This window comes from Ambystoma mexicanum, chromosome 1p (assembly GCF_040938575.1).
Source record: "Ambystoma mexicanum isolate Mex_15411 chromosome 1p, UKY_AmexF1_1, whole genome shotgun sequence".
NCBI classification, from domain to species: domain Eukaryota; kingdom Metazoa; phylum Chordata; class Amphibia; order Caudata; family Ambystomatidae; genus Ambystoma; species Ambystoma mexicanum.
Window position 1 is genome coordinate 955,740,434 of NC_090921.1, and position 24,871 is coordinate 955,765,304.

Sequence of the window (24,871 nt, forward strand, 5' to 3'; positions counted from 1 at the left end):
GTACAAATTGTATCTATTGCTTCCTGGGCTGTAATGGATGCTTCCTGGGGTTCTGCCTTTTCCGGCGAGAGACAGGGAATCGGGAGAGAGTCAAGCAAACGGTCCACCTCAGACCTGCCCTCCCCCACCCCCCTCACCCCTCTCATATTCTGAGGTGTAAAGTGTCTCGTAAAATACTCAAAACTCTTCCGCTATCTGCGGATCCTCAAGGAGCCTCATACCCTCAATTGAACACATTACATCCACCCTCCGGGTGTTCCTCAGCTCCCTCAACCTCCATGCCAATATCTTGTCAGCTTTCTCCCCTTTTTCGATATATTTTTGTTTCAAGAAGGCTCATTTTCTTTCCGTTTGGCTTACCAAAAGGGCTTTTGGTTTAGCTCTACGTACTTGCAGTTCGACCCATCTCCCTGGGAACATACCCCCGGCTGGATAGCTTATATTTTCTCTCCAACGACCTTCTCCTCATGTGTCCTTTCACTTTTCCTCCTTGAGCCCATTCCTATTACTACTCCCCTTATCGTGGCATTGAATGCCTCCCAGACCCCCCGCTGACCCCACCTCCCTGTTGTCATTAATTTCAAAAAATCTTTTAATCGCCATGAGGAGTGCGTGGGCTATCTTTGTCTTGTAGCAGCAAGTTATTGCATGACCACCTAGCGTTGTGTAGTGGCCTTGGGGCACCCCAATGAGGACCCTCAGCAGGTCATGATCTGACTATGGGACCACCTCTACCACAAATTCGCTCAGTCGCTCCAGCAGGGGGGAATCTACCAAGCTTTGATCTATTCTCAAGAATGTTTCGTGTATCTTCGAGTAATATGTGAATAAGGGGTCTCGACCCTGTCCCCTCGTGTGGGTGTCTGACAAACCCGGCTCTGTGTTAACCTTCCGGAAGCGGGCGGCTGTCCGCCATGATTTCAGAGTAGGGACCCTTTCTCTTTCTGTCACTCTCTGGGTTTAAAACCATATTGAAATCCCCTCCTATTATTAAGGAGCCCTCAGCAAAAATCAGAATTCTACTCCTGACCGATTCCCAATACGGGTCCTGGGCTTCATTTGGGCAGTAAATGTAAACGACTGTGATCATAAAGTCCTTGGTCTCCCCCTTAATCATCATTGTGGGTTTTTGCACTGTGCCTTTGGTGTAAACTGTAACCTACTAGATACCGGCAGGGCCACTTTTTTCTTTGATGGGGCAGAGGCTTGAAATACCTCCTTTATTTACCTGGCTATCAAAGCCGGTTCCCTTCCCCTCAACCAGTGGGTCTCCTGTAGGAATACAAAGTGCAGTTTTAATCGATCGATTTCTCTTACCGTTAGGGACCTTTTTGTGAGGGGAATTCAAACCTCTTAAGTTTAGGAAACCCAATACCAGCATGTACCGTGTGTTATCCATTCTGCTCAAATCTCATCTATCCCTCTGTCACTCTGGTTTGGGATCCCGATGGGCCTTCCCTCACAGGTTTGGTATCTCACCTCTCTCTGAATGCCTGGTGGATCCCCCCTGGACTGGACTGGATATTGGTAGCTTGTGAAAGTTGAATCCTAGGTTAAGTAACAAAAAAAAAACAATTAACGACCTGTCCCCCTCTCCCGCCCCAAGCGCCTGGATCGCCTGCGACATTGGTCTTGCCACTGGGCCAGGCCACCAACTCCTACTTCCCTCGGCCTGAAAGAAGCCAAATACCACATCTGAACACCCCCCCCCCCCAATTAGCTGACTATTATAGAAGAAACAACCTACACCCCTCCCTTCAAATACAAGACACTCAACAGTGCTCCCCCTTAGGAGAGCTGAACAGTACCTAGGGCCAGTGCCCCATCTCAGGGACCCTGGCAGAAGTCCTCCGGACCAAACAAACTAGAACCAGAGATGCCGGCCGACCCTCGGCCCATCACTCCATCTTCGTTTACATCACCGGCACAGGTCCAAAACAAGTTCTTCCAAGGTCCCCAGGTGGCCCACAGAGCACGTTTCCACCATAAGCTCCCAAGAGGTCATCCACAACCGTCATTAAGTGGTGGGGACGCCAGATTTAATTTCCTAAACTTCCTGTTGCCACGGACGTGACGTCTGTCCATAAATCCATTGGCTCTCTGGGATTCCGTCAGCTCTCTTCCCTCCGGTCTCCAGGGTGTGGAGTCGCCCAACAGTTCCTGTGTCACTCGCTGTATGTCATCTTCTATGATTAGGCTGAATTTATATCCCTCATGCTCAAAGGAGGGGGAGAATGGGAATCCCCACATGTAACTAACACCTTTAGCCTGGAGCCACTTTGTTAGGGGACCGAACAGCCTTCTTCTCGTTAAGGTGAATGCAGAGAGATCTTGATAAATAGTAATTTTGTGAGTTTCCCCACTGTATCAGGCCTTTCTTCCTTGCCAGCTCCAAAATCTTTGACTTCTCTGCGAAGTAGTGGAACCTCGCAAGGGCAGACCTTGGTCCCCTATAGCTCGCTCCTGCTCTGTGGGCTCTGTCAATGGTAGGTTCATTTGTGTTCCCCATGTCGAAGAGTTTACCGACCACTGCATTGATGGCTTTCGTGAGGTCGCTTTGGGTTTCACCTTCGCAGTCTGGGAAGCCAAGGAACCTCAAAGATTGTTGCAGCGTTACTTTTCCAAATCATCCATCTAAAGGACGTACTTTCCCTCTCTCCAGCTCTGCTAGCCGCATATCGGTTTGGGTTTCCAAGAGGTCTACAGAGGTTTGGTTAGTGCCAGGATCTTGGATTCGGTCGCCCACACTTTATTTTTATATTTACTTATTTATTTATTTGTAATCCCGGCCATCCAACCTCTTGCCAATGTCAGCAGGAAAGCCCCTGGTTTCGTCCAGTAAGGCTGCCATGCTTTTTCTCACTGATTGCGCCTCTTCTGTGTTGGCTAATGATGTGGTTGGCATGGTTGCTTGCGTTGGGGGGTGGGGGAGAAGAGCTCTAGTCGTGGCAGAATTTCTGGAGCGAATCTACCCAACTCATGGATGGTCGCAGAGCAGAGGACCCTCCCGGATTCAAAGTGATGCACTGTGGTGAGAGATCTCTGGACGGTGGGCGGGTGGGGGTGGGGGTTGCAGTTACCCACCCCGTGTTACTTCACAGCTGAGTCGGTGACACCGGTCCTTCTTTTGCTTTAGTTCTCTGTGTCCCCCTGGGCCACAGGGGTGGGACTCTGTCAATAGGTGTAGGGTATGCCAGCAGCTATCCCGCAGCAGGTGTTCCACGCTGGGCCTGACCGGGGAGATAGCCATTTGCGTTTGCGAGGACTGTAGCAGAGCAGAAGCCTCAAAGGCGGGAGACTCCTGGCCCACCGTCTCCTCAGTTGTTCACTCCTGTCGGCGGTTGGACGTAGGGGGCCCAAGGGTAGCCAACTAACCGCCCCCCGCCCCCCTACACAACCGGCCAGCCTGCAGCAGATCGGGTTGCCTCCGGCTTACTACCAGGACCTGCGCCCACGATGTGCCTTGGAGCATCGAGCTATAGTAGATGAGCCCAGATTAAGGACATCACCCGGGTTGCAGGGGTGGCGCTTGTCCTGCCGACCATTCAGCGGCTCTTCGTCACAGATAGGTGGGCCCTGGTGCCAAGAGTTGGGTCTGCCGGGGTATGGGCTCTTGGTCTGCTTTTCTGCGATCACCCAAGACTGGGGGTTGGGGGGAGGCCGGTCGCTTTCCTCTGGGGTTTCGGGGGGGGTTGAGAGTCTGGTGTCTTTGGGGGGAAGCTAAGGACCCCAGCCAAACCCATCGCCAAAGAGTCTCCCTGGACATTTCAAACCTGAGAGCGAGATGAGTAATGGACTCTGTCCCATGCTGTAGTGCTGGTTCCCCAAGCCTAGGGTGCTTTGACCGGGGTTAGCCTGGACTGGGTGCTCCCAAATGATGTGGTAGCTAGGCGCATGGCCAGCCCGTGATGGGTTGTCCAACAGCCTGAAACAAAGCGTTGCAAGCACCAGGCTCACTCGAGGGGGTTTAATGGCCAGGGTCTCCAAGGTTGTGGGAGTTCCTCACGCTGGCTGTTCTGAGAAGAGGTAGGGTGGGCACCCCACAGGCTTAATCTGGGGCCTCACTTTTCTCGCAGGGCGTCGTGCTGGAGCAGTTTTGGCATGAGGGAGAGGAGCTGGGTGTGGGGGGAGGGGCACCTGCTGTGTCTGGGCCCAAGTCGCCCTCTCCGGAAGCGTTGCCCCCTGCTCTGCTCTTGTTTGGGCCTCTGGAGTGTTCAGGGAATGGGAGGGACGGCCTCCTGACCACCAAGGAGGTCTGGGGGGGGTCCAGAACGTCTACCAGCCCACCCTCACGCTAGCGGTGGTGATGTGCAGGCGGGGGGGCGGCTTCACTGCAGCGGGATCTCAGTTGCCCCCCCGGGGTGGGGGGGTCAGGCTCACTCACCCGATTTGGCAGGTTGCTCACAGTGCGCCCTGATATGAATCTCCTTCACCCACATGGGGTGCTCCAAGCTGCGCTGCACTGAGGGGTGGAGGGAGTATGCCACCTTCCCTTCTGCGGGGGAGCAAGGACCAGCCCCCTATCCCTCAGCGGCCAGAGTGCTGCCCCGGCTCATCGGCCTCTCGTGGATGCTGTGTGTAAGCGGCAGGCGGCTCGCGATTGCTCAGAGTCCTGCCTCCTCTTCACGGCGGTGTATCTCAGAGAATATGTGGGCTACGGCCTGCTCTTTCCCCCAATCGTTGCGCTGGGATTCAGCTTGGGCTGGGCTGGGGTGGGGGGTCTTATAAGCTCTCTGGAAGCGATAAGGGTGTGGGGGGCTCAACTCTCTTTTGTTTTAGCCTCATAGGAGGGGACCGATGCAGATGAATTAGCGCATCTCTGTGTCCCTTTGTGGATCCTCTGTGCATAATACTTTAATGTTTATGAAGGATTAGATGCAAGAAATAAGGATTAGATGCAAGAAATAATGATTGCAAAAACATTTCCTCTTTCCAGTAAAACCTATTTTGTACTCGCTTATAAAATACTCCCATTGAGAACTGGACTCACACTTTTACTCCCTAAAAATCATTGTAGTCCCAATTTTAAAAAAATAGAGTAAAATACTCCTACTTCCAAATCTTATCTGGAGCACTGGCTATCCCTATGCCATTGGGTGTTCCCTACCTAAAGAATAACTAAGGTGCTCGTCGGTCATCTATTTCTTAATGTCCAAAGAGAATCTGTCCACCGTCCAAAACTATTACTATCTGACTCTATTGTATATTTTAACAAAATAAAGGCAAAGGAATGACTCCCTTCTCCTGCGTCTTGCTTCTAGCACAGGCTCTTTTGCTATGTTATTTTCTTTGGCAACCCTCTTTATCAGGTTACACAGTTCCTTTCTTACTGTAGGCCATTTGTATTCCACTTTGGAGAAGTCTTTACTTTGTCCAACTTGTTTGGTTCTATATGCTTTGTCAGCCTTTAACTGATATTCTTTGTTTTACTCTCATTTACTTTGGGAATCTTGCATGCTTTAGTTTATCTATAGGATAGGAATATATCCCATTGTTCATTCCCTTGTTTAAGGACTTCTGTCTCTTTCTCTTGTATTTAAATGTGTAGGGTATCTTTCTTCCATGCAGCTCCCTCTCTGGTAATGTTATTCTTCCCTTCCTTATCTTACCAGTGATCACGTTTGATGAATGTTGTTTACTTTCATCCCTGGAACAATCTTGTTCTTTTTCCATAAACTATCACAGTTCACCTTTTAGCAATGATAATTATCTTGTATCCAATTCTCCTTCACGGAGCGTTAAGGATTTTGCACTTATTTCATCACAGTTCACATTTTGTAACTCTTATTTGAACTGGGCTGAGTGATTAGTTCTGTGGTATACTCTATTATTCTCCACCTTTCTTCCCGACCCCCATTACATTTTATCATTTTATCTACTTCGGAAATGGTCCTGGGACTTGAGGCTCTGGCATCGGTTCTCGTTCTTCGCTGCACTTGCAATCCGGCTTTCTCTGCATCCCTTGCCTGCGATCCTCACCCTTCTTCGATGCTCTTCTGTAGATCACCAGGGAGCCATGATGTCTGATGCCCTTGGCGTTGTTGCAAGGGTCCGCTGCTCACCGTGACTCTCTCAGGGTCATGGCACCACAGATTCCTCTTCTCTCCAGCTCTCGATTACACTGACAGTTCAGCGTTTGTTGCCTTGCCTCCTGGCAAGTTTGGATTTCACGGGTTCCGCCTCCTGCAATGCCTCTGCCTCTTCTCAGGCTTAAGTGGGCAGGCTACTTCCCCTGCCTGGAGATGTACTGCTCTCTCTCTGTCTCTATCACTTTGTACGCATTTCCTTTCTTTATATGACAAATGTTCTCCTTTCAATCCACTCGTCTCAGTGGATTGGTTAGTTTTTGTTAGAGGAAATATATCTTTCTCGTAAAGAATGGCATCCTTCAGCCTCTTCTTAAGCAGTCATTGTGGTTGACAAAAGTCCCATGTATGCCATCATGCTTGCAGGTAAAGGGAGTTCCTCACGGGTAAGCAAGTCCTGTCCCCAAAGGTGGCGTGGGGGAGGGCGAGGTACCACTTTGCCTCTGCCCCTGGGTATGGTGATGTGAAGCAGGCTCACTGTTCGTCCTTCGATTTGACACAAAGGGCAGAATAAATATTGCCCCTAACCTAGAAAGCAGCTTACTGTCCATCAAACTAGGTTGAGATGAACAAAGTCCTGCACAATAGTGATAGGTGTGTGAACATGTGGTATTCCTTAAAATTAATCCAATATTTCTGTCCATGAAATCTGATTTTGAATTCTTTCTTTGAGTTTCTATTCAATGGTTTGCCTGGTAACTCAACCTATCCATTTCCGGATCAAGGACGATCTTAAAATCACCCCAACCAAAACCTTGACAGATGTTTCAGAACACAACCTGCCCCACATCGGGACTGTAGACTGACCCCACCGGAATATGCTTCTCATGATGGAGTCCCTTAAGATAAAGCTTCCTTCCCCTTAACCACATTGTGTGTTGCTTTCTTAGTATGCGCAGTTTGCCTCCATCAGTATTGTCACTCCACACCTTTATACTATCACCTGAGGAGAAATATGCCCAATTCCTGTATTTCAAATTGAGTTTCCCAAACACATGGACTAGTCCACCCTCTTGAATGCTCACAGTAATCAGGAATGTGTACTCGGAACTTAGACCTTGGCGTTTAGGGTTCCAAAACATAGCCTCGCTCCCACCGCCCCTTCCTCGCCCACCCAATATCATTAGAATCCGGTGTTCAGTTTACCCATTTTGTTTTGTGATACAGAATCCAACAGATAGACACACTGCACAAGGATAAGAGTAAGGAGAAACCCCCAAATCCCACCCCCCTCAATTGCACATCTCAGTGTATCAGTTTGTACTCCTTTCAAGCGTTTAACCTGTTCTAATCAACCTCCCTGTACAGGTTTACACCACGAGTTGACAAACTGTCCCTCTCAACTCCTTTTTGTCCTGCATCAGAGACCCACCAAATCCCAAATGGCAAACAAAAATGATAATCCCCTTTCCCCTGCTCACAGGCAGATTTGACTCCATACTCATGTTGTCCTCATCAAATAGTGGATAACACAAAAAAGCTCTTCCCAAATTAGTGAACCCAGGAGCCATCTCCCTGAAACTGAGATGGTCAGATCGATTGACTCCGTGCATCCCTCCAGAGGTCGGATGAATCGATATCCTTATGCACCCCCCTCTTTCTACTATACACAAACAAGAACCTCTCTAAGCAAAAATACCGCATCACATGTCTATTTTAACCACAGGACACCCTGGTTTCTGATGCCATTGCCACAAACTCATCAGAAAGGGTCTTCTCTAAGGAGTTAAGCTACCCCTGTCCTCAGGGCGATGTGTAGTATGTTTTATTTGGGCGGCATTTAATTAGGGGAAATTTTCGACCCACCCCCAAATCAAGACTGCACAATTTTGGTTTATTTGATCATTTCATTTATGATCTTGGGACCCTCAATTTAGCAATATTTATTTCTTCCAGCCTACCTTCTGGAAAAACATGCATGGTTGCACAGGTCTATTTATTCGAAAAATAGAAATAACTGAATAACCCTTTGAGGAAAGCGGGACCAGCGGCACAGGCAAGTTAATTCCACCCAATTGTGAGAAAAACCTGTTAGCAATAACGGTTCTAGCGCGGAGGCAGCGGAGTGGCGTTGGCTCACCATGTCACTGAGAGATGCCATTACTCGAAGGAAATAACGGGTCCTCTTTAGCAAATCAAATGCTCCCTCAGTAATTTCCTGGAATCAAGAGGCTTTAGTGCTCTCCTGTGATCCGTTTCCTTTATTGTATTACAGGAGACATGGTAAGTCCACTCACCAGAGTTTAATGGGTATTCCATTGCGACTTCCCCAGCTTCTCAAGGCACTAGAGGGCACCCAGCAGGGTGCCTCTTGGTAGCAGTTCAAAATCATCTACAGTATTCCATTAAGCTGCATTTTTGTCCTTCTAAGAGTGATACTAGCAGTCTTTATTGAGGGAACAAATGATCGCCCTATCAACACATTCTGTTACTGAATATATATTGGAACCCCATAATGGATCTTGCATGCTTCCTTCAGCAAGTAAACGTAGTATTAGAAGAATGGTTCACTTCCTATCCGGATGCGCAAGCCATAGTGGGTGGGGATTTTAATGCAGACTGTTCTTCAGCGGTGGATCATTGTTTTAGTACCAATAAACATGCTGTAGGTAGAGAAACGGCATAAGGTAAAACATGGCGCAGAACTGGAGCCGTGGGGCTTGTCTGTCATGAATGATATACTGGAGAAAAAGGGAGTAGGTCATTTTACATGGTATGGGAGGGACCGCACATCAGTGATAGATTTTATCTTTGTCACAAACGCCCTCTTGCACTCTTGTAAGAAATTTGAAATAACATTGAACGCGTCCAGTGACACAGTATGTTAGTTGCACATTTCACTTGCCCAGGAATGGTTCATGTTCCCCAAACTAACCTCCAACTGTTGTCTGTGAATACACAACGTACTAGATTACGCTGGCATGAGGGAAATATTGGAAAATGTAATATGATAATGTCTGAGAACTTTAGGAATTCCTCCTATGAGTCCAAGCTGTCATTTCTCTCATCTGTATATTTTAAACAGTACGTTGAAGCTATTATGGGCTCTGACAATATTTTCCTTACCCTAGCTTTATCTTATTCTCCAATATACAATTCAGAATCATAAGGGCATGGTTACTCCTATAGACTGTTCTTACTGTCAATAAGATTTTCAATGGTATGGCAAATACCCTCCTTAAGTTCTTATTACTTGCGAAAACACACTTGCATGGGCTTGGCATACTTCCCTGCCAGGGCATTGGGCAATCCTTTCCACAATACTTTGTTTCACCTAGTAAGCCTTTCTGACATGTCTTTTATACATTTGTTTGTAAGCATTCACTTGTACGCATTTATCTTCAACTGGTGTACTCTGCCAGGACTTTTTTTAATACATTTACTTGTGAACATTTACCTTCCCCAGGTATACAGGGATGTCATTTGACCAAAATGCCAGGGGTAGCAGAAGTGTCATCATATGACCCGGGGTCATTTGACCCTCCCAAAGTGACATCACAGGAAGTGATGGCACACTACCTTTCACCCCTTGACAAAACAGGAATTTGCATCACTTAGCATTGTTGCTCAGAACACTAAGAAAAATATGATTACGATATCACTGTTTTACTGAAACATCCTACTTGCTCACTCCGCTCATGTCTGAACTAAAAAGCTTTTGAAAGATCCTCTGGTTTCAAAGTAAATTGACATCTATTTGCCACGGGGACTAATGGAATAAGTTGAACGGGTGTTTCCCTTTCAGTGGACTTCCAAATCTCTGAAGTAGGAGTAAGAATAAACTGCCATTGAACAATCTTCAAGCCAATATCTCACATTTTTTATAAAATTAACAAGTGACGTGGGGAGGTGGTCCAAGACCAAGTAGGTCGAATAACAGCTGTAAAAATTAACCTAGTTCCTAGATTGTTATAAACCTGCCAACTATCCCTATTCCATACCAACTTTGACCCATTCATTTCCTGCAGCAAAGGATTCTGTGATTTATGGGCCTGAATATGCTCCAGAATCCTTGTGAAATTGATGGTTTAAAGGGTGCGGTTGGGGGAGTGGGTGGATATTTAGTGTACTGGACCTTGAGATACGTTTGAGTGGCCCAGATTGCCCCGATTTTACAATGGTCCAAAATTGAACCTCTCCCACCCTGGGTTGCTCTCGGGCAAGACTGATTGGAAACACCTGTACAATCATTACTGCATTAAAGGACATGTGGGATTCCCCCACAGCCCCTGCCCCCCTTTAGTTCTACCTGAACCGCCATTCATTATTTGGCTAAGGTCAACAAGCTGCAGGGTGAATAACTTGGGCCCAATAAGACCAGACCTCTCCCTGGAGTGGCACAACCCTTCTTTGAGGATGGGAGAGGGGGAAGGTCAAGGTATTTAGGCCGACTATGCGCTCAATCTATTCCCCTCCACTCCGAGCACTGCAAATCGATTTTCTGCCTTTCAGAAGGGAAAAGGTTGAGATACAACCAGCTTTGCCATTGGGCCCTGAACCCATGAATAAGAGCCTCTGGGACTACAGCTCACACTTAAGAGCGGCTTAACCAAGAACTGATTCGCTCTACTCAGATTTATAAGCTATTTGATAAACCTGACTCCCACGGATGCTTTTCAGTACATGAGGAGGTGGGAGTAAGAGCTTGGCATCCATATTGGCCCTGAATCCTGGTCACACATTTGGAATAGAGCCAGTGGATCCTCCTGATGCACCACCAACAAAGTATGTTCATACAAAATTTGGTTCAGTCTGTACATGCCGCTGTGCAAATTGTAAGAAACCTGAAGGTATTCTCCTAAGAAGACCTTGAGAATCCCTTATTCAGGTTGCCAGGGAAGGGCTAGCGCTTCAGATCCCAAACCTGGGGGCGGACGAGCGAGGGAGGACCACCTGGGTAGAAGAGCCAGAGGTTTGCTCTGGGGAATACAAGGCGCAGTATTATACCGTGGAAGGAGAGGACGACATCCCTGAAGCTTTTGTAGGCCATACCACATCTACCTTCCTCCACCCAATGCATCTCCCTTGCTCAAATCCAACAACCCCTCCGTATATGGTAAATCCCCTAGGAACCCAAAACCCGCTGGACTAGGCAACTACATATCCTAGAATCCCTCTTTTTACCGTTACGTACCAAACTCCCAATCTGTTGTGACCAGACACTACCCTTCCCATGATCTCCCCTATTCAATTCACAAACCCTACAAAGCTCACCTTTCAGAGTTAACCAACCACCCCCTTTCTTATCACACTTTTCCCCCATTCTACCCCATAGAATATTTAGAAAATCGACCTTCCTCTTTTCCGACACAAACACTTTCTCACACCCCGACGGACAACGGACTAACAGCAGAGCCGTTCACCTGACGTGTCCTAAAACCAGGGTCAGGCAATTGACCATAACTATACACACACCGGACAGCCCTACCTTCCCCACAGGGATAAAAAGTGGTGCATGACAGCACACTTTGAGCAAGGACAAACGCACAAGGAAATAGCTATTCCAGGACAGCAGTTCAAACGGAGAAGAAAGGCGGAGAGACCGAAAGGACAACAATGAAAGTGCCCTTGCCCTTTTTGACCCGCGCCTATGAAGCCTCTGTGAAAGCAAGCATAAGACCGGGAACTACAGCTGACGTGTGGTGTATCAGATGTCAACGGTGCACAGGACCCTACCGCACTGATAACAAAGGCGGGGAGACTTACTTTCTACCGTGGTACCGTCCTTGGTATAGGCTAAAATGACTGCACCAAAAGTTTCGACCTACACAAAAAGGTTGTAAATGCATGGACTCTGTCATGCGAAACAGTAGTAGTTTCCTCTCCTATGAGGTCTACACAAATCTGCGTTATTGCCCCTTTGAGTTCTAGGTCGGTCACCGATTCCAGAAGATTCTTGAGGCGAATATTCTAACATCTGGAGCAGTTCCCCAACTCTTCACATTGAATCTCCAGTTTGTGTGTAGCCCACGCTAGTTCTTTTATTGCACTGTCTGATTTTCTAATATCCTCAGCCAGGCCCTGGATTGCCCTTTCATTTGCATCTACTCTTTCACCCAGCACGGTTCTTTGCCAAATTCAGCCAGTGAGTTTTATTTCCGAGGTGAACGAAGTAAGTTGAGTGATCACTTTTTGTCGTTTCATGGATGTGAAACCTGCTTTCCTCAGGTCAATCCTCGTGCCAGCTGGGCCCACCAGCTATCGTCTGAGTCTTTGGTTGGCTGTTTCCCACTCCGCTTATGCCTCCTGCCACACCCGGCACTTAGTATTGATCTTCGTACTGGGCCTCTCATGTCACGCGGGAGCCTCCCTCCTTGTCCCTCACCGGTAGTCGATGCGCATGCCGCTCCAGCCGCTTGCTGCTTTTATGGGCGTCGGCCCAGGAGGGTGTTCTCTGGAGTTAGTTTCTGCCAGAAGGAGATATTCCGCTCCACTACAAGGGCCACACCCTATGGCGTTTTGTTGCTCAGCTCCTCTACCGATCCCTGTGTGCCATGCCCAATGCACGGGGTGCTGTCCTCACCAGGTCCAAGGATAACGATATCTCACTGAGGTTGCCTCTGGGGGACCACATGGGGGTTGGGGGGCCCTCAAACTTCCCGACTGTGTGGATCAGTTCCCAGAGGCCTTCCCAGCTGTGCTTTTTCCGAGCCGGACACGAAGAGCTCTCTCGAACGACCTTACTGGGCGGTGGACATCTTGGAACCATTTTCTTCATAATTTGAGCCATATTAATTTCTGGTTCTTTAATGTGTAGTTGTAGGACAATCTCATAAAGTGAGTCATCAGATTCCCAGCTATCTGTATGCTACCCTGTTTGTGTCTCAGCATGTCTGCCGTAGGCAGAATGACCATTGCAAAGGGCAAGGGGGAGACGGCCCCCATGCTTTGTACCCCTCTCCAATTGGAATGCGGTTGAGCATTTATTTCCTACCTCATCTTTGCAGTTAATAGTGTACAATAACTAGAAACGGGTGATAAAATTAATTCCCAAAGCCATAGCTCCCAATCACATCAAATAGAATTCCAAGGCAACAGAACCCAATTTTCTCAGCATCCACTGTTCTAGCCACCACTGGTGGTTTGTAGTCAATTTGTGCTATGACATTAACTAGTCTTCTAGGATTTAGTGTTGTGGATCACCCCAGAATAAAACTGATCATCATGCATTCAGTAAGACATTAAAGGTTGTAGTTGATTAGCCAGGACAAAGGCAAGTATTTTTGTGTACATGTTTAACAGGGATAGAGCTCTATGCTACTGCTGAATCCAAATAAAGCTTTCCAATCGAGCATCATATAATTACTGCCTCTGAGGCTTCGAGGTAAATTACCGCTAGGCATCAACTCCTCCCATAGCTACAACAGGTATGCCACGAGAACCTCCCATTTCTCATCAAATTCTCTTCTTATCAAATTCTCTTCCCAACCCATTGGTTCCCAGAGCTTTATTTGCAAATTCAACAATGGCTGCTAGCAATTGCTCAAGACTAATCTGCGCTTCTAGACCCTCTGTAGCCTCCGCCAATAGAGAAAAAGGGCAGCAATTGTAAATATAGCCTATTTTCAGTGTTCGATTTACTGGCACATTTGTAATACAAAACCTTATTATATTATAAAAAGGCCTTGATTATCTTGTGTTCCGTACACAATTCCCAGCATCATTTTTCATCACCAGTATCTTGGAGATTTAACAGTTCTCTCCTGCCCATTTGCCAGATCTAGAGAATGAAAGATATCAAGCTTCTGCTGTTAGCCAGGTCCACATGGGATTCCGTATTGGCATATTTTTGTTCCATTGCTTTGAGCCTCAACTTCGAGATTTCAAGTTCTTTTCTTATATTACGGAAAACACCAAACTCTGCAGATATAGTGATGCCTCGTATATACATCTTAAAGCCTTGCCACAAAGGGCTTACCTCTGGAATTGTGCCCACATTTAATTAAAAAATTTGAGTTGTGTTCAAAAGCTGGGTTTAATAGTGAATCCAATTTAAATCTCCTCTCCTATGTGAGGCTTTCACCATCACATCGGTACCTAATTGTATTGTTAATGGTACTGGAGAGTGATCTGAGTAAGTGCGGATAAGTATTGTGCATGATTGAACTTCTCCTGTAAGGGATCGTGACGTGACCGCAATCTGTAGTACATGCATGAGGCCATAAAGTGAATTCCCTTTGTTGTGAAGTAATTGAATCTTCAGACATCTATCAGGTCCATGTCCTTCATACCCACCAATATAATAACAGCGTCTTTGGGCTGCTTTCTATGCCTGTTACTTATGCGGTCCCACTCTAGATGTAGTGCAATATTGAAATCCCTACCACATACTAGTAATACTTCAGACATTTTATATCATAAGGAGAAAAGGAGCGAATAGAATTCCGGGTCATACCATGTGTGCTCACTATTGAGACTTCCTTACGCCCATGTAGCAGTGTAGCAAAATGTATCTAACCAATGTCTATTGAGGAAATCTATTTAAAACCAACAGTTTTGTGCATTTTGTTTTTTCTGCACATCTTGAAGTCGTGCACATTCATCTCTGGTAGCGTATTGAACCCCATCAGTGGCGTCGCTAGAGGGGGTGTGGGGGGGCCGGGCCCCCCCTGTGAAACCTTGTGCCCCCCCTACCTAAGAGGAACAGTGACCATGTTCTCCCCCTACTTTTGTCTGTGGCCCCCTACCTTTGTCTTTGGCCCCCTCTGTGCCCCTCCTAAATTTAATTCCTGGTGACGCCACTGAACCCCATCCATGCGTTTCTCCATCCTGCGCCTTTCTGCATGCGTTTCCCTCTGTTCCAGCCTCGTTCCCATTGCTCTCGTTCCCTACCCCCTCGGTCCTCCCCACACACGCCCACCCCCTCCCTGATTTGGCCATCAGCTTCAGGAAACTTTATAGCTGAGAGCCCCAGGGTCCGAGGCAAAGGGCAGTTCCCAATCCTGTTTGCGCCTGGTCGACCCCAGGCGCCTGACGGGACACCCTGCAGCTACGGCAAGGCAGCAAGGGCAGTGAGCACAGCCATTACTGTGCTTGGTTAACACCCTGCCACTTCTACATTACTACCACCAAATCCATTAGATCACCTGCTGTGCTCCTAAAATAGTCCGATGGATGTATTTTGGGGGCAGGGAATGTGATTCCTGTGGCTGGCAGAGTGTTGTGTTTGGATTCATTTTGCGGGCAGGCAATTGTGGGGCACTTGGAGAATTGTGGAGGGTAACCATTGTGTCAAACTTAGCTGGGCTCGATGCAGCAGTCCACCATCTACTAGTAAGGCTCAACTATCATGCCTACTCAGGATAGGTTAGCTCAAGTATCACACTTAGAACAATGGAGTAGAACATAGCCAGTGCATTAAGCATGATTAATATACAATCCATCTAGTGCATGGTGAGGGTAGAATGTAGCTAGTGCAAAGATTCTAGGTGAACGATGAAAGTAGCTAGAGCACTCTTATTTTATGCAAATTCTTTTAAACCTGTTGCATTCTATGCTTCTGGAACTTTAGCTGAAGGCACAGCCACAGACTCGCACCCATCTTCCATCATACACCACTCAAAAACACTTTGCACAACACCTCTGCCATAAGAATGCAGCTATTGTTCATGACAAAAATTCAATATATAGCTGAACACAAGTATCCTGCTCTTGCATACCCTCCTAAACTGCCTCTTACCACCAATCCACGCGTTTGCTCGACATGGGTGGCTAGCAGGGACTTGGACTCCCTTTCAAAACTTTGCACTGGCTGTTATTCACACACACATACTAACACTTCTCAAATATTACCATACCTGTACTTTGGTCCCCCAAGGGTGTACAACCTCCAACGCATAGGGACCATGCCAGGTGCTATACGAATGATAGAATAAATACAAGAACTTTACAGGATTGTGAGAGTGATTGGCGAACTGGCTATAGGATGCCCATTTCTGAGGAAAGACTTTGTTTACAGTGTTATCAGCATGCGTTTTCTTCCACGGCATGACCTGCGCATTATGCCGTTCCATATAGGCCAACATTGTCTGTGCATGCACATTCCAGCTAATAAACGCCAACTCTGTGCCCATCTACTGTACATAGTAAAATCTTCCTTTTACATAGTTGCAGCGTTACAAACTGTATACCCCTTAATTGCGTGACTGTTGTACAGGCTCTGTGGTTGGGTATGATCCGTTGGGAAGCAGTATTGTTTCCTAGCACTCTTCCCAAGGCAGTGGCCACGCTAGGCTACTCGACGCAATGTCCTCTTGTAATTTGTTTATATAGTTATTTAATGCTGACTTTGGGGTATTTAACTGGTAATTGGGGAGCTTTTGTGGAAACTGGTCATTACACTGCTGGGAGATGACCCGGAAGTCTAACAATTGGAAAGTTTTCCCCTCCTTCCTGAAATCCTCTAGGGTAAAACTTTACAATAAATCAACCTAATGTGATGTGAGCGGAAATGGAAATGAGTCTTTACATCGTCAAGCAATGATTGACTGCTAATGAAAAATGAACAATAACGATAACCCTGTGAGCAGCTGTGCCGAAATGAACCGGTGCATTCTCTGGTGCATCCCACCACCTGCTTACTTCGAAATCATTACATCTTCACCCTTTATGGTGGAACTAAAGTACAATCCAGGGATCAGAATTTACAAAGGTATAAACTACCTTTTTTGTTTAACATTTTTGGAAAGTTAAACACAGACAATAGGAGTAAATTACTCCATGTAGAAACAATTCTATTTGAAATCGAATTTAAAGAATTGTTTTAATTTGTTTTTCAGTGACCAGGAACCACCATATTCGATGATTACGTTGCATGAAATGGCAGAAACTGGTAAGAAAATACAATGTTTCTTTATAGTGTTTTGTAAATTCAACTTAAAAAAAAAGCTCCTCCACCATTGATCGGTTTGCTTTCAATTGGGTATTTGTGTGTACTATGGTAGAGTTTTCTAATTGTGAAATGAAAATGGTTATGCCACCTGCTGAGCCAGAGAACAAATTCATATTCCAATCTAGCAAGCAGGAAGAATTGGTACACACGTTGAATGTCTGCTACAACACAGCTGTACAAAGAGCAATAATTGTAACCGTTTTCTGAATAAAAAATGATTTTCTTCAGACACTAGCCTGAACATACTTTATTCCTTGTGGAATATTCTCAAAATTAAGCTATCTTGGAAGCACATATTCCTTGGCATATGAAAATTGCAGGGTATGCCTTCTGTGAGAAACCTTACGGTGTTTAATTTACTAGTCCCTGGGGATCTGTCATCCAGGTGGCCAGGACATGGCCAACGCTATGGGATCTAGTTCCTGCAGGTGGACCAGTGTGGCCGGATCACCTGAATGGGTGGTATTTGAGGAGTGGAAGTGGGACATTGAAGGGTGAGATGCAGTATGCCCTTTCTTATGGCACCTTTTCCACCCCATCCTGTCCAGTGAGATACTTGGAAACTCTACCCCCCCTATCCTTCAACACAAACACTTTCTCACTCTGTGAGCGACAACAGACTAATACCAGAGCCGTTTACCTGACATGTCCCAACACAAGGGTCAGGCAGAGTCCAGCAATCGCCGACAACTATACACACCGGACTACCCTTTCCCTTCCCCATATGGATAAAAGGTGGAGCATAAGAGCACACTCGGAGGAAGGCGGAAAGCACAAGGCAGCAGCTATTACAGCACGGCAGTTCAAATGGAGGAGAAAGACAGCGGGACCTGAAAGGACGTCATGGAGGGAGTTACCCTTGCCAACCCAGACCTGCGAAGCCTCCTATGAAAGACCTAAAACCGGGATCCGCAGCTGGCGAATGGTGTGTCTGATGTCAGTAGTACGTACATGGTACCCTCCCCCACTGATAGCCAGGGCCAGGCCGGGGAGATGTGGTTGCCATTGTGGTACCGTCCTTGACTCCAGATGCAAAAGAAAAGCCAACGAGTTCCGCATAGGCGGCGAGTCAAAAGAACCTGATAGTTGGCTGGACGGTTTGACTCAAGGTTGCAGTGGCAATATTAAGAATATTAAGAGTCTGAGGTCTATTGTGAACAATCTTTGTACCATAGGTAGTGGGCCAGCGCCGTGAGGGCGCTTTTTCAGAGGTCTGTGACTGGTGCCCCTCTCCTGAACGAAGAGACTGTGTTGAACAAAAAGGGTAAAGAAGCTACAATTACCAAGAGGCCTTGGGGAAGGACGGCGTGAGGTGTCAAGGTGGTCATACACGGCTCAAGCAAAACCCCTTGTACAATCGAAAGTCCTTGACTCATTGCAGAAGTTTTGATGATAATAGAATTGTGAAGTGAAACAGGCATTTGCGCCCGGTGCGGGGGGGAGGAATGCCAGGCGAACTGGTTATTGTGAATAAACACACCTTGCCATAGGCTAACAATGACCCAGCGAGATGTGAACGCCCTTTGCAAGTCTTTGTTTAATCTTGGCAAGTGCTGTGGAAGGTCTGAGCCCGGATGAGGGGGGCTTAACTAAAAGGTGGCTGTTTAAAAAGACATTCAGACTCTTGAGTATTAGAAATTAGATAATTGTGGAAAGGCGATACTAAACCCGACTGAGGAACGTCAAGAGAAAAGTTGTGAAGAAGCTAAGTGAATAACATTGTGACGACATATATGAACCCGACTGAGGGATGTCCACAGTTAATGGTTGGTCTGAGCCCAATTGAGGGGAGGCTGACGAGTGAAAGGATCGGAGGCCGACTGAGGGGGATCCAAAGGTGAAGGATAACCACCCAATGTAAAGATTAGCAGAAGGAACTGTTGATTTAGTTGTTTTGGCATAGTGGGCCGCTCTGAAGCAAGAGACTTTGCATGAGAGAGGAGTCTTGGGCACAGAAGGCCCTGATATAGTGAAAAGGAACTGTAAGCTTGTGCCAGAAGTCCAGGAGTGTGCTGTGCTCAGTCCCACCATGTCCCATGCTAACAAACGTGGGGAGGGGAGACCCTGGCCATAACGTCCTGACTTCGTTTGGTGAACACTTTTTTCTTTTCTTGTGAAACATTACCCCACACTATTTTGTAGCATAGCGGTAAGGATTGGCAGTAGTTTATTTTTAGTAAAGGCCCTTTTTATTTGACTAGACTCTACTAGGACTGTATTATTATTTGATGGTAGTAGCTTGCTCCCGTCTTAGATTTAGGTAAGATTAGGCGTTTATCTCACCCATTTTACAGTGTAATGATCACCCTTGAACTGTAATCGCGTGTCTGTCTTGCTTTGATATCATGCCTTCCTTACAATTTTGCTTTCGACTACTATGGGTCGAAAAATTCATGGGCGCTTGATGTTTAAAAAATACGTGGCCTTTCTGAAAACGCCTTTGCCTGCTATCACATCTGTGCATTTATTTATTAGTATTTATATAGCGCACAGCAGCCCAGAGGCATCGGTCCATTTGGTTTTGCATACTTGCATGCAGCAGAGGTGGTAGCGTGGAGGGGGGGGTATCAGTTGAAGAGTGTGGTTTTGAGATATTTGCGAAAGTTGAAGAGGGAGGTTTCAGTTCAAGGGAGTTGGGAGAAGGCATTCCACAGTTTTGGGGCTATATGGGGAAAGCCTATATCCCCCTGCTTTGGCACTTTTGATGAGTGGAATGCGCAGTTGTGTAGCGTGGTGTGCTCTTTTGGGGCACGCAGAGGAGTCTCTGTTAATGGTTTCGGATAGGTAGGAGGAGGGGGAGAGGCTAAGGCATTTGTGTGTTAAGGTAAGAGTCTTGAATGTTATTCTATCCTTAACTGTGGGAGCCAGTGGGCATCCCGTCTGGCTTGGGTGATGTGGTTTCTTTTGGGGATGCTGAGGGCAGCTCTGAGGGCGTTGTTCTGGACTATTTGAAGCCAGTTTAGATTTTTAGCTGAGGTACCTGCAAGGAGTACATTGCAGTGGTCTAACTTGGCGCCGATTGTAGCTCGGGCGATGGAGAGCCAGTTTTGATTGGAGAGGAGTGGTTTGATGACGTTTATTAGTTTAGTGGTGTGTGCAGAGGTGATATTATCAATTATGAAGTTGCTATAATTCTTGTTCAACTTGTCCAGTATTTCTTTGGGACCTAGGATCATGATCTCTGTTTTATCACCATTAAGACATAGTCATTTAGCTGCCATCCAGGCTTGGATGGTTTGTTTGTTTATTTATAGTGCGCACCAGACCTAGGGGTATTAGGGCACAGGAAAAATAAAAGAGGGTTGTTCAGTTTATGTTACAATGATGTGCATAGCTGTACAAAATATTAAAAGAAACATATCATACAAGTGATCAAAAATTATCAGAGAACATCGAACAACGGTTATATACAATATATACAGTTATGCAGATACAAATATGTAAACAGTTATATGCGATAATGGAAGGAAGTGTGTCAGTGTAGTATAGGGTCAAATGTCATGTTCCTTAATCCATTGGATGAGGTTAGATCTGAAGCGTGGGTAGGGCATATCTTCTCTTAGGGAGGGTGGAAGTGAATTCCAGTTTTGGGCAGCTTTACCGGGAAACTGCTGCCACCAGTCTTCATACGTTTTGAATCTAGACACTTGGAGTAGATTGGTATTGGCTATTCTGGAGGGGTGGTTAGTGGATTGTCTCCTGAATCTGGAAGTAAGGTACTAGGGGGCGGCCATATGAAGGCATTTATGGGTTAGGGAAGCAGATTTGAGGAGAATTTTGTCTTTGGTGGAGAGCCAGTTGTTGGCTCTTCTGAAGTCGGAAATGTGGGCTTTCTTGGGAATGTTGAGGGCTGCTCTTGAGGCATTATTTTGTAAGATTTGGATCTTGTTGGTAATGTATTTATTGCAGCCTATGTATAGGGCGTTGCAATAATCCAATTTAGATGATATCAAGGCACTTGCTAGGGTATTGCAGTTGTCGGGTGTAAAGAATGGCTTAGCTGCTCTAATTAACTTGCACGTGTACGCGGTGGCCGAGGCCATGGAATTAACTTGTTTTTTGAAGGTAAGAGTGGAGTCCAGGTAGAAGCTGAGAGTTTTTCACTTCCTTGGCTACTGGGATGTTGATATCTATGGTGAAATTAGAATATAGATTGCCTAATTTATTGAGATTGGCCCTGGTGCCCAGAATGAAGAGTTCTGTTTTATCATCATTCAGGCATAGTCCATGAGAAGCCATCCATGCCTGGATGATGAGATATACTCTGTTCACAAAGGCCAAATCCTTGTCGTAATCTCCCGTCAACGGGATGAGGATCTGTGGATCATCTGCATAGTTAGTGTAGGTGATACCCAGGCCATCTAGATCATCAAAAAGGGGCTGTTTGAAGATATTGTACAGAGTGGGTGAAACACATGAGCCCTGAGGCACACCACAAGTGATGGGAATGGGGTCTGCGGCTGCTGAGGGGGCGAAGATCTGCATTGATCTATTGTCTAAGAAGGATTGAATCCAGCCTATGGCTTCTTGTGAGAAGTGGGTGGCTGAGTCTAGGTGGTGGCAGAGAGTCTTATGATCTTAGAGTATATTTGGAGAAGGGCTGCGGAGTCGTGGTCATAGGAGCCGGTGAGGGGAAGGAGGACTTTGGTATCTTTGGCATAGTTGGTGTAGTCTATGCCGAGAGAATCCAACTTATCGAAAAGGGGCTTGTTGAACAGGTTATGGAGTGTGGTTGCCGTGCAGGAGCCCTGGGGGACACCGCAGTGGATGGTAGCGTGAGCACCGTTGTAAAGAGAAGTGGGCTGCATTGGTGAGGTGAGAAGTAAGTATTTTATGGTCCACAAGGTCAAATGCGGCTGAGAAGTCCAGCAGCAATAGGAGGGGTGGCTTGCCTTTGTCCATTATGGTGGTAATTCGTTTTTTTAAGTCCAGGAGGGCGGTTTCTGTGCCGAGGGCGGTTTCTGTGCCAAGGCCTTTGTGGAATCCGGACTGTCTTTTCCACAGGATGAAATTGGATTCAAGGTAGTGCTGGATCTGATTGTGGGCAGCTTTGTCTAGGATCTTGAGTAGGAATGGGACAGTGGTAATGGGTCAGTAGTTGTTGGGGGAGGATGGGTCAAGGGATGGTTTCTTGAGAAGGGGGCGGACCCACGCTTCTTTAAGGCTGGACAGGATGATGCCTGACGTGAATGAAACATTAATGAATGCAGTGATGAGGGAGGGCAAGAGCATCAGCGCAGTCCTTAATGATGCTGGGTGGACAGATGGCACCTTTGCATGTGGAGGGTTTGAGGCCTTCGAGGAGGGCCGTGACTTCAGTAACAGAGACGTTTCTGAAAGAGAAGAGCGGAAGCAGGGACTTCTGGACGGGAGGTGTGGCGAGGGTGATGGACTTCGGTAGTACATTGCGTTGGGCTTGTATTTTGTCCTGTAGAAGGGAGTTTTTATTTAGAAGTGCTGCCTGGATACTGGAACACAATGCTTGGTCTTTGTTGATTTCATCAGGGCTGGTGGGTGGGGTGGTATCTTTGTATCTTTGAAGATCTTTGAAGATGGAGAACAGCTCTTTAGACTTGGAGTTGGCTTTAGAGATACAGAGGTTGATGTTATTGGATTTGGCATGGAAGCTTTTTTTAATATTGTTTAGAGATTCGTTTTAAATTCTTCATTGGTGGAGTCACGGGGGTTGGACTGCCAATTGGTTAAGGCTGTGCGCGTTTGGTTGAGCAGAGGATTAGTAGGTCATCTGTGAACCAAGAGTTGGTCTTCATAGATTTCTTTTCTTTTTTTTCTTCAATGGGAGCTATGATGTTAATTGCATTGGTGAGGGTCTGGGAGTGTCGGCAAGGGAGTTGGGGTCCGTGGCAGAGGGGGGTTTTAGTTCTTGGATATCTAGGAAAGGGCAGAGGTTGTCTGCAGTGAGTTTTTTTGGAACTTCTGGTCATAGTTGGGTGGGTGATCCATCTATGGGTATGCAAGGTTGGATGTTGTGGTCTGTGACCCAGTCAAGGGTGCGGCCTTTGGAGTGGGTGGGGTGGGTGATTTTCTGAGTGAAGCCAAGGTCTTTAAGGTCTCTGGCAAGAGCAGCGGCTGCTTCGTCATTGTGATCGGCGAGACCGAGGTTAAGATCACCTAGTAAAATTGATTTGGTGGGTTTTTTTGATTATTGGTTAGGACGTGGAGGAGGTACCCTTGGATGTCGAGGGCTGAGCCAGGTGGCCGGTAGACGACGTGTAGGTTTATGGAGAATTTTGCAGATAGAGATAGTTTAGCTGTGAGGAGGTCAGAATTGCCTTCCCAGGTCTGGTGGCAGAGTCTGACGGGGAGCTCATCTTTGGAAATGAGGGCAACGCCTCCACTTTTAGACAGCTTTCTGTCCTAGCGGAGGATGGAGTAACCCTGTGGGAGAGTGAGCGAGATGGCGGGGCCGAAGGCCTCATTGAGCCAATTTTCTGTGATAGCAAGTAGGTTTAGATCATGGGTGGATATGAGGTAGTTGATCTCCAGTGCGTGAGCTTTGAGAGATTACATTTGTAAGTTTTTCCTTCGAGGGTGTGGGTACGTCTGGTCTTACTAGCAGGGGAGCAGTGAGGGGGGTGGGGGGAGTGAGTAGGGTGTGGAGGTAGGCATTGCCATGGCCTGCCTAGTCTGACCCAAAATGGAGTTCATGATCAATACTTTTTCTATCAAGGTTATTCATGCCTTTGTTTTAGAGTTGATAAAGTCAATAGCTCCTACTTTCGTTAATGAAAAGCTTTGGTCTGAAAAAGTTCTGTGTAACTTTGTATGTTCGTGAAGAGGACACTGACTTGTTGGGAGAGAGGGGGTGGGTTTCGGCTAAGAGGGCAACGATTGAATGGCTGAGTTTGTACTGCACCTTGCCCTCTGGAACAAATTTAATGTACACTGTGTGGAAACTGCAATGGTTGCTTGCTGCACTTCTACGTAGGGCTGCTCTTTATATAATGGGAAAGCACCAGCACTTATTAGCAGTCTTGCTATGTTTCATTGGGACAGTGCAAGGGCAATACTTTTTTTTTTGTTAAATGTTTTTTTATTTTGTTTTACAACACAACAATCAATAGCACAACACCACTAACTCGCCCTTCTCCACCCCTCAACGCCTGTACATAACGTCATGGTATGCATTTCTGCTCATTGTGCATCAGTTCATCCTGTGCGGTCTGCATGACTGCATCTCTCTCATTCCATGCAAATAGAGTTACAGTCAACTCTATTCATCGCTGAATGTCCAATCCCAAATCCATTCTATGCTTGCACAGCACCCTTTCCCATGCCACAAACCACTTTTCTTGCTCCACCATCTATTCGCACTCGGCCCGCCAGCATCTTTCCATCTCATGGCTATACTACGTTTAGCTAGGATGTACATCAGGTCTTTGAGCTTAGTTAACTGCTTATCTTTCACATTTCTCTTAGATCTACCCAGGATACAGGCCTCTGGGGTCTGGATATCCAGTTCTATACCACCCTGGTGTGCTTTACATGCTATCTCTTTCCAAAACCCCTGTGCAATCGGACATCCCCAAAACATGTGCACCAATAAGCATTTACTAGCTTGCATCTAGGGCATTCCTGCCTCTTTGCGCCCTGAAAGGTTGCGATAGTGGCCGGTGTGAGGTATGCTCTTTGCGTTGCATATAATTGTATGAGTTGCAGTCTAGCGTTTCTTGAGACTTTTATGATACCGTTTAACCTTGTTCCATTCTTTATCCTCAAACCCCCTCCCCAGCTCTGTCTCCCACCGCTCCCTGCATTTCAATGTGCAGGGGCTATACTTAGTAGTAAATCCTTGACACCTGTTGGTAGTTTTAACAAAGATGTAGGTATGATGTAAACAAGTTTGGTGTACATGCAGCACCTTTCGCAACCT

General features: G+C 46.6%; 1 protein-coding gene across 1 annotated transcript in view; it reads left to right on the plus strand.

Moving 5' to 3' along the window:
• RSPRY1 (ring finger and SPRY domain containing 1) overlaps positions 1 to 24,871 on the plus strand; it is a 1,045,708-nt gene that overhangs the window by 123,180 nt on the left and 897,657 nt on the right. Inside the window, exon 3 of the mRNA XM_069653445.1 lies at positions 16,865 to 16,917. Within this exon, the coding sequence (XP_069509546.1) occupies positions 16,865 to 16,917 (53 nt within the window). The remainder of the gene's footprint in view (positions 1 to 16,864; positions 16,918 to 24,871) is intronic.